The following is a 10,387-nucleotide window of genomic DNA, read 5'->3' on the forward strand; positions in this document are numbered from 1 at the left end:
TGACCTGTACGGTAACCCTGTTAGGACGTGATTGACTACCTTTAATTCAAGTAACTTTGGTATAATCTGCCGAGCAAACCAAGGTGAGTTCATTGCATTTTCTCAAGCATGCGTCCCGGTGGTTTGGGACAACTGGTAAACATTTGGAAGGGAAACTTGGGGTAAACAACTGGAACATAGAAACAATCATCTACCGGATTGCCTGTAAGGCAATGGGGTAATTAGTTGATAGCGCTATTAGGTTTGGCACCCTCACACCGGGCCGTAAGGACGGGCGTGAACTAATTACTGGGACAACTTGTGAGAACATCGCGGATATAAGACCTCCTACAGCTTGTCAAGGTTGTTTGATACCTTGACTTTGACCAATGCCTGGTTATGGGCATTGGGGTTAGGCATTCCCATCATTGACGCTGCATACGGTACAATAATCAAGTTAACAACGACATCTGAACCAAACAACGAGTTGATTTAACTAATATCTGGTAACTTCACACGTAAGCAACACCTTGAACTCACCAGCGTAGTCTGACACACTTGTTTGCATGCTTGTAGGTCATTAACGTTTGGAACATGGACTTGCTATCTGGGAGTGCTGGAGTGGTCATGGATCGAGGCTCTTGGATTAACTTACATTTGATACATTGGTTTTAAGTATTATTATGAAACATTTGCTAAACGATATTTATATGCTTCCGCTACACAACACTTTGGGATTTGATATTATGTTTTATTTAAGTATTTACCATTGGTTCAATGTGATTGGTGGCTCGAACTCTGATGCGTAACACGCCTCGCGGGATTTCCGCAGGTGGGATTTTGGGGGTGTTACAGCAGGCCAGTTCTTGATCGAGTCTACCTTGGATGGATCAACATGAATCCCATCCTTGTTTACCACGTGGCCTAGAAAGTGGACTTCATGAAGCCAAAAGTCGCATTTCGAAAATTTAGCGTATAACTGTTCTGTTCGAAGGAGTTCCAAAATAAGCCGTAGATGGTGCTCGTGTTCCTCTTGACTCTTAGAATAGATCAGGATGTCGTCGATGAAGACAATAACAAACTTGTCCAGGTAAGGCTTGCACACTCTGTTCATAAGATCCATGAAGACTGCAGGCGCGTTTGTCTATCCAAAAGGCATAACTAGAAACTCGTAATGCCCATAACGAGTTCTAAATGCTGTCTTAGAGATATCCTCGTCTCGGACTCTCAGTTGATGGTAACCTGACCTCAGGTCAATCTTCGAATAATAGCTCGACCCTTGCAGCTGATCGAATAAGTCATCAATGCGTGGAAGTGGATAGCGGTTCTTCACAGTCACCTTGTTGAGTTCGCGGTAGTCGATGGACATTCTGAAGGTACCTGTAACATCCGTCAAAATGAGTTTCCTAAATCTGACCTGTCTTGAAAAAAAAAATCTGTATCCGAATCGTTAGTAAACCGGATCCTACATAAATAAATAAAATAATTGGATTTTCTCAATTTTATTAAATATTGTATTTAATTAAGTTATGATAGTTTAGGGTCTATAATAATTCAAACTAACCTGAATGGTTTATTTTGTAAGTTGACTCAAACCTAAGGGTATAGAATAAAAAATTTCAATCAATTCAAATCACTTTTGATGGTATTCTCACCATAGTGTTGTCATTTCCTTTTCCTAGTGAATGAAGATTTCCTTGTTTCAAGAACCAATCACACTTCTAGACTTTAATTCCTTTTTTTGGAAACGACAATTTCTTCTTTGATTTTTTTTATAAGCATGAAAACCAAACTTTTTGACACACTCACAAAACTCAACCTCACCCCTTGTCGCACATATTGCACAGTCATCGGAGCCATCGGGAAAAACCTCCTAGCATCGCCGGACATCGAAACTCGCCGGAGAACACGTATCGTTGCCGGAGCTCAAACCGGGAAAACCCGCCGACGCTGTTACAACATTAACAGTGAGTTCGTCGGAGGTTTTGTAGTAACAACATCCCACAACCACGGCCACCACCTTTCACACATACCCATCGTACACCCGTACCGTACCGTCGAAGACGTAGAAGCCTTGCCGGAGAGAACCGACGCCACCAAAGGTTTCAACAACTCACCGGAGATATACGGTCACCGCCGGTTAAACGGAGTCATACGGAGATCGCCGGAGAACCTTGCGAGACCGCATCCGCTCTGTTTCGGTATATTTCTCTCTCGTAGATATGCATCATTCAATTAAACCATATGTAATCATCACACCATGTTTACGGGACTGGTTAAAATGAATATAAACATCATAAACCAACTAAAAAAAAAGGATATGATCAACTGATCATGTTTTCGCACCATGTTTTCGATCCTACTATTCTACGACTCTTTTTTTTTCTCTCTCTCTTTTCTTTTGGTGTTTGTTCTTTTCAGTATGTTCATGTATGGAGGAAACCCATGTCACTAAGGGTGATGCAATTGTGAACATGGTGGGACCCACATAATAGCAAAGTTGCAAGATCATACTACTTTGTTTTTATTTATTTATTTATCCTTATTATTTGCTGGCTTGTTTGATTTTGTTGTTGTGTGCACCAACTACAATTCTTAGCCACAATCTTATTGTGGATGGAAATGATTTTAGTCATTGAAATTGGATACCCAAAGGACTTGGGTTCAATTCGTGCATCTCAAGTGTTTGGCAAGACTTTTTTTATTATTATTTATTTTTATTATTAGTTAAAGACAATTCATTAAAACAATTTATTTATTATTATTTTTTTTAAAGAGCTTAAGAAAAGTTAAACAATTTACTGTTAATCAAATAAACCATATTATTATTAAAGACATTTTATTAATCAAATAAATTTAGTATAATATAAAGTCTAATACATAATACAAATGTTTTACACATACACGTAATGGTTTTTAAACGGGGAAAACTTTCAACCTTTCGGATAGTGTCGATTTCTAATCTTACCCGGGATCTTGAGTCTAGGAAACTATCATAACACAAGTCGTACACGACGTGTAAATATAAAATACAATTAATTTTATTATAAAATTTTTTCCATTTTATTTAGCGCATTCCAAATTCTTGTTTTAGGATAACTCCCACACTATTCCAAGTTCCCAAATCCTTTTCGTACGCTTAATTTTACAAGGAATCGCAACGCAACCACTGTGAGTATACTCGTACTTTTCCCCTTTTTACTTTTACTACTTTTGGGGTGTAACATGTTTACCTATTGAAACTTACACATGAACTTTTGTCTAAACACATGAACTTTTGTCTAAACACATGAACATTCCTATAACATGCTTGTATATGTGATGACTTGATACTTTAAATTTGGGTGATTCTTATGTGTTGAACTTATCATTAACTTCGTACGAGCCAAACCTTGACATATGTAGCGCTATAGGATTAACGACCCGCCTCTACTGAAACTTTGGTTATGTCATGAGCAAGTTGCGTTTTCTTGGTTTGATATGTTGTACACATGCCATATTTAATGTTTATCTTGAATCGCATGCTTGCTATGAGGAATTGTTCACACTTTTATCTTATGCTATGTATGTACCAAACTTGTATACTCGCCTTTGCTTTTGCATTGAATTATTTTAAACATGTTACAGGGTGATGAGGACGATGCTAAGAAAAGAAGTAGCGTTGATGCCTAGATACACATATAGACGTTAGGGTTTAATATGTTGTATCAAATTTTGTTATGTTATCATGTTGTTATGTTAAACTTGTTGTATTTGAATTTCTTGTAATGTTGACTATTTGAAGTTATGAAATGAAATGAAATTTGGAATTTCTAAATATTGTCACAAATAGCGTTATGATGTCTCTAGCAATCTTCACACTTCGTCTCATCTCGATGTTTCCGCCATTGGTTGGGGTGTGACAGATTGGTATCAGAGCCATAACTATAGGGAATTAGGAAAAGTAGGAATGCTTTAACCTAGTCTATAGTTTTAGAGCTTTATTCTTGTGTATTGGTTGAAACTACGTGCATGCTGCTTTACTCGCTTCTCATTTATTCGCTTTGACTTTTAAATATATAAGTCGCTTGTGTGTTAATACTTGAATTGCTATTCTTATGTGTCAATACTTGTCTTACTATGTGTCGATACTTGATTTATTGATCTATTCTTTGCGTATTATTTCTCGACATGCCTTTTATGTGCTTATACTTGTTGGTTATTTCCTTTAACATATACCTTTTTCCAAGGCATTTTACTCGATTTTTTATTAAACTCGAAAACACTCATATTATACAAATGAGATGAGTTTACCAAAATAGGCGTGAAACCCACAATTTGGTAAACGACCCTCATCCCGCTTGATTCTATTTTTTTGCACGAAATTCACCATTAAGTTAGGAGTGAAATCCACATCTTAATGGAGAAATTCAAATTTTAAATTCTGGTGGACCCTCGTCAAAGTGTTGAAATTAAATTTTGACCCGACGAGTACCAACCACACTTAGGATACGAAATCGCCAAGTTAGGGGTGAAACCCGCACCTTGTCGACTAGTTCCACTCCTTGATTTTTTTTATAAATCCCGCCAAGTCTCGAAATTTCGATTGATTTGGGACATGTAGTAACCGGAAGGGTAAATACCGATAACCGACTTGTCGGCGAGACTATTCCACCTATTAGGCCAAATCATGCTCCTCAAATTCGAAAGACTTTTCGACCACTTTGGTTAGTCAAAGTTCCGTTTTGGAACCATCCCAAATTTTAATCAAACGTGTGTTTCTATTATTTATTTTATACGATGCAATATTTCAAATTCGAATTTACTTTCGATATTTTCTTCTCACACATACATCATACTATTACTTTTCATACGATCATACATTATTAGCATACATAATTTTATGTAATTTTATTTACACTTCTTGCAACAACAAATGGAGACATGTCATCGAGATAGGAGTGATTCCCTTACCTTGACGACTAACTCCGTTTTATTTCTCACCTTACAACGACCTCACCAACGAGTTAGGGGTGATTCCCTTACCTAGGTGATCGTTACCAACGCTTTCTTTTAATAGGCTATATTATGTAAACACGATCATGTTTATACCTAAGTCATTTATCATGTATTTCAAAATGCTTCATTTAGTTAAACGTACCTCTTATTCTATAATCTATTTTCACATCACTCGCATACACAAAAATTTTAATGTTACCATAAACGCGTGTACCTCGATTTTCAAAATTTCACGAAATTCTACTTGTCAGCCTAGTCGGTTTAATAAATTTGTTGCCCACAAATTCACCAATCAACGTAAACATTGAAACACGCTCCTCTCACACCATTAAACTAGAGATTGTTATTCTCAATTGAGAATCAAATCAACTTTTTCGCACACACCTATAAAATATTACCAATATTATTCAATCATTTACTAAAATTCCTTTTCAAAATCAATGAATTTTTTTTTTCAACAATCACTAAGTTCATGTACCAAATTCCTTTTTCTAAGGATCAACTTTTTCACAAGAAGCTGTAAGTTTCAAAATTTTCTCACACAAATTTACTTAAAACGATGCAAACTTATTAATCTCTAGAACTTTTTCAAAACCTCACTCGATACGTCAATTAAATTCAAAACACGTGGGCAAGGAAACTTCATAAGAACCGACAAGTTTTCAAGTTATGTAAACTCTTTTAACACCGCAGTAGTATTTCTATTCCTTTACAAAGTACTTTCCACAACCAATAGGCGTTTTATACCCCCTTTACATTCACAAACTAGAGTCTATATTTCGTGACAATACAATCTATTTTAATCTCACGTTTTGCGCAAACAACTATATATGCATATCATTTTACACGTTTTAATTGATATCTCACAAGAATCTCGCATGTGTCACCTGTTTTCTTTTCCTTTCATACTCAAAACTTCTTAATATTTTCGTGTTTGAACTAGTGTATTTCGATTTATACTATCAACAACATCATTTATTTCTTGCATTTATACTTATACATGTTATGTCTTCACTTATATTCATTTATACGATTTATGTTATATTCGTACTCATATTTATACTCACATCTATACGATTTATAATTTATACTCACATTCATCCGTTTATGTACTCAAATTTCTCAAACGCTTTATATGTCTAAATTCGCGATGCTTCAACATATACTATATACGTAATTTTCATTATTCGTACCTATACTCATACTCATACGTTTTATGTTTATACATACATTCACATGCGTATTCATACTTACACTTATATTCATACTTATACTTTCATTCATATTCATGATTCATACATTCGTACCCATACGCGAGCGGAACCCGAGGGATTCGCTTACGTGGGTCCATACATACTTAAGCATGGACTTGCTTACATACTACATTCTTATTATACACATTCTCACTTTTCAAATTATGTATACCCTGATTCGTACGCAACTAGTACAAGCTATGCGGATCATGCGACGATCAATATAATCGCGGGTGCACACGGGATTATAGTGATAGGCGTATGAGAACCCTAGAGTGTACTATTGTGTATGGTAAAACACGGAACGTAACATGACATGAATAACGAAACGGACGTAACATGGCAAAAAACATGGTGGATACGCCGCTGGTACTTCCTATATATAAATGTTTTCACCATGTTACCAAAATTTCGTAAAACGTGCCATGAGAAATTCAGTGTTTTGCAGACCTTTTGGACCTAATACAAACTTTGGACAACTCACAAACGTGTTATATCCGATTATCCATGATGATACTTCATTCTTAGCACGCTACTTTCGTCTATCCAATATATATGTCATTCTTATACTTGCATTCGTTAATTAAGAGTCAATCGTTCAATTCCATATACGCAACTATACCTTTCCAATTATGTTTGGTACCTCAAATCATTCTAGACAACGAACTCCTTTGCAAACCTATCTTGCCATTCTTCAAAATTTCATACTTTTTACGTTTCAAATTTTTCAATTCTCAAATCTTAATAATCACCTTTTGCCAAAACTCTTTTCAAAAGTCTTTCTCTTAGATTTCGAGGACGAAATCTCCTAAAGTAGGGGAGACTGTAACATCCGTCAAAATGAGTTTCCTAAATCTGACCTGTCTTGAAAAAAAAAAAATCTGTATCCGAATCGTTAGTAAACCGGATCCTACATAAATAAATAAAATAATTGGATTTTCTCAATTTTATTAAATATTGTATTTAATTAAGTTATGATAGTTTAGGGTCTATAATAATTCAAACTAACCTGAATGGTTTATTTTGTAAGTTGACTCAAACATAAGGGTATAGAATAAAAAATTTCAATCAATTCAAATCACTTTTGATGGTATTCTCACCATAGTGTTGTCATTTCCTTTTCCTGGTGAATGAAGATTTCCTTGTTTCAAGAACCAATCACACTTCTAGACTTTAATTCCTTTTTTTGGAAACGACAATTTCTTCTTTGATTTTTTTTTATAAGCATGAAAACCAAACTTTTTGACACACTCACAAAACTCAACCTCACCCCTTGTCGCACATATTGCACAGTCATCGGAGCCATCGGGAAAAACCTCCTAGCATCGCCGGACATCGAAACTCGCCGGAGAACACGTATCGTTGCCGGAGCTCAAACCGGGAAAACCCGCCGACGCTGTTGCAACATTAACAGTGAGTTCGTCGGAGGTTTTGTAGTAACAACATCCCACAACCACGGCCACCACCTTTCACACATACCCATCGTACACCCGTACCGTACCGTCGAAGACGTAGAAGCCTTGCCGGAGAGAACCGACGCCACCAAAGGTTTCAACAACTCACCGGAGATATACGGTCACCGCCGGTTAAACGGAGTCATACGGAGATCGCCGGAGAACCTTGCGAGACCGCATCCGCTCTGTTTCGGTATATTTCTCTCTCGTAGATATGCATCATTCAATTAAACCATATGTAATCATCACACCATGTTTACGGGACTGGTTAAAATGAATATAAACATCATAAACCAACTAAAAAAAAAGGATATGATCAACTGATCATGTTTTCGCACCATGTTTTCGATCCTACTATTCTACGACTCTTTTTTTTTCTCTCTCTCTCTTTTCTTTTGGTGTTTGTTCTTTTCAGTATGTTCATGTATGGAGGAAACCCATGTCACTAAGGGTGATGCAATTGTGAACATGGTGGGACCCACATAATAGCAAAGTTGCAAGATCATACTACTTTGTTTTTATTTATTTATTTATCCTTATTATTTGCTGGCTTGTTTCATTTTGTTATTGGGTGCACCAACTACAATTCTTAGCCACAATCTTATTGTGGATGGAAATGATTTTAGTCATTGAAATTGGATACCCAAAGGACTTGGGTTCAATTCGTGCATCTCAAGTGTTTGGCAAGACTTTTTTTATTATTATTATTTATTTTTATTATTAGTTAAAGACAATTCATTAAAACAATTTATTTATTATTATTTTTTTTTAAAGAGCTTAAGAAAAGTTAAACAATTTACTGTTAATCACATAAACCATATTATTATTAAAGACATTTTATTAATCAAATAAATTTAGTATAATATAAAGTCTAATACATAATACAAATGTTTTACACATACACGTAATGGTTTTTAAACGGGGAAAACTTTCAACCTTTCGGATAGTGTCGATTTCTAATCTTACCCGGGATCTTGAGTCTAGGAAACTATCATAACACAAGTCGTACACGACGTGTAAATATAAAATACAATTAATTTTATTATAAAATTTTTTCCATTTTATTTAGCGCATTCCAAATTCTTGTTTTAGGATAACTCCCACACTATTCCAAGTTCCCAAATCCTTTTCGTACGCTTAATTTTACAAGGAATCGCAACGCAACCACTGTGAGTATACTCGTACTTTTCCCCTTTTTACTTTTACTACTTTTGGGGTGTAACATGTTTACCTATTGAAACTTACACATGAACTTTTGTCTAAACACATGAACTTTTGTCTAAACACATGAACATTCCTATAACATGCTTGTATATGTGATGACTTGATACTTTAAATTTGGGTGATTCTTATGTGTTGAACTTATCATTAACTTCGTACGAGCCAAACCTTGACATATGTAGCGCTATAGGATTAACGACCCGCCTCTACTGAAACTTTGGTTATGTCATGAGCAAGTTGCGTTTTCTTGGTTTGATATGTTGTACACATGCCATATTTAATGTTTATCTTGAATCGCATGCTTGCTATGAGGAATTGTTCACACTTTTATCTTATGCTATGTATGTACCAAACTTGTATACTCGCCTTTGCTTTTGCATTGAATTATTTTAAACATGTTACAGGTTGATGAGGACGATGCTAAGAAAAGAAGTAGCGTTGATGCCTAGATACACATATAGACGTTAGGGTTTAATATGTTGTATCAAATTTTGTTATGTTATCATGTTGTTATGTTAAACTTGTTGTATTTGAATTTCTTGTAATGTTGACTATTTGAAGTTATGAAATGAAATGAAATTTGGAATTTCTAAATATTGTCACAAATAGCGTTATGATGTCTCTAGCAATCTTCACACTTCGTCTCATCCCGATGTTTCCGCCATTGGTTGGGGTGTGATAGTACCATCCTTCTTCTTCACAAATAATACTTGAGCTCCCCAAGGCGAAGAGCTAGGACGAATAAAGCCCTTATCCAAGAGCTCTTGCAGTTGCGTGGACAGTTCTTCTAGTTTTGATGGAGCTAAACGATAAGGTGCTCGAGCTATTGGCGCTGCTCCAGGAGCTAGCTCGATTTGAAATTCAACCTGACGATGGGGTGGGAGACCAGGTAATTCCTCAGGAAATACCTCAGGAAAATCACACACAATCGGGATATCTTCGATCTTCTTTTCTTTCTTCGAGGTGTCAGTAACGAGGGCTAAAATGGCTGTGTGGCCCTTTCGCAAACACTTCTGGGCTTTAAGAAAAGAAATGATGCCCACCACGGCACCACTCTTGTCGCCATGAATCACTAAAGGTTTTCCATCTAGACGAGGAATGCGGACGATCTTCTCCTGACAGAGGATCTCTGCTCGATGTTATGATAACAAATCCATACCAATAACAATGTCAAAACTACCCAAAACAATAGGAATGAGGTCGATAGAGAAGGTCTGACCAGCTAAGATGAGATTACAACCCTTAACTACGTGTCTGGCCTCTAAACTTTTACCATTTGCTAGCTCTACCATGTGATTGGTGTTCAAAAGTGTTGGGACACGCTTTAACATTTGACTAACTTTTAAGGACACATAACTGGTATCGGCACCCGAATCAAATAACACGGTAACATAAAAGTCGTCGAGAAAGAACTTACCCATCACCACGTTAGGATCATTCCTTGCATCACCCTGACCAATACGAACACACGGCCCCGGGCGC

General features: G+C 36.3%; 2 protein-coding genes across 3 annotated transcripts; both read left to right on the top strand.

The window, feature by feature from the left end:
- The first annotated feature begins 1,671 nt into the window (after nucleotides 1-1,671).
- LOC110936758 lies at nucleotides 1,672-3,118 on the top strand. The gene is made up of 2 exons (XM_035989022.1): nucleotides 1,672-2,180; nucleotides 3,074-3,118. The coding sequence occupies exons 1-2, from the start codon at nucleotides 1,760-1,762 to the stop codon at nucleotides 3,076-3,078; spliced, it is 426 nt and encodes a 141-aa protein (XP_035844915.1). The 5' UTR covers nucleotides 1,672-1,759; the 3' UTR covers nucleotides 3,079-3,118.
- Nucleotides 3,119-7,279: 4,161 nt separating this feature from the next.
- Nucleotides 7,280-9,499, top strand: LOC110936757. 2 transcript variants are annotated; one of them, XM_022179169.2, is made up of 2 exons: nucleotides 7,280-7,877; nucleotides 9,310-9,499. In XM_022179169.2, the coding sequence occupies exons 1-2, from the start codon at nucleotides 7,457-7,459 to the stop codon at nucleotides 9,312-9,314; spliced, it is 426 nt and encodes a 141-aa protein (XP_022034861.1). In that variant the 5' UTR covers nucleotides 7,280-7,456; the 3' UTR covers nucleotides 9,315-9,499. The 2 variants fall into 2 exon arrangements, with proteins under 2 accessions (XP_022034861.1, XP_035844916.1); XM_035989023.1 differs by lacking the exon at nucleotides 9,310-9,499 and adding an exon at nucleotides 8,777-8,821.
- The last annotated feature ends 888 nt before the right edge of the window (nucleotides 9,500-10,387 follow it).

The sequence above is a fragment of the Helianthus annuus genome, chromosome 4 (genome assembly GCF_002127325.2).
Source record: "Helianthus annuus cultivar XRQ/B chromosome 4, HanXRQr2.0-SUNRISE, whole genome shotgun sequence".
Lineage (NCBI taxonomy): Eukaryota > Viridiplantae > Streptophyta > Magnoliopsida > Asterales > Asteraceae > Helianthus > Helianthus annuus.

Coding starts and splice junctions, on each gene's coding strand:
- LOC110936758 (XM_035989022.1), top strand. CDS start 1,760: ATGAAAACCAAACTTTTTGACACACTCACAAAACTCAACCTCACCCCT.
- LOC110936757 (XM_022179169.2), top strand. CDS start 7,457: ATGAAAACCAAACTTTTTGACACACTCACAAAACTCAACCTCACCCCT.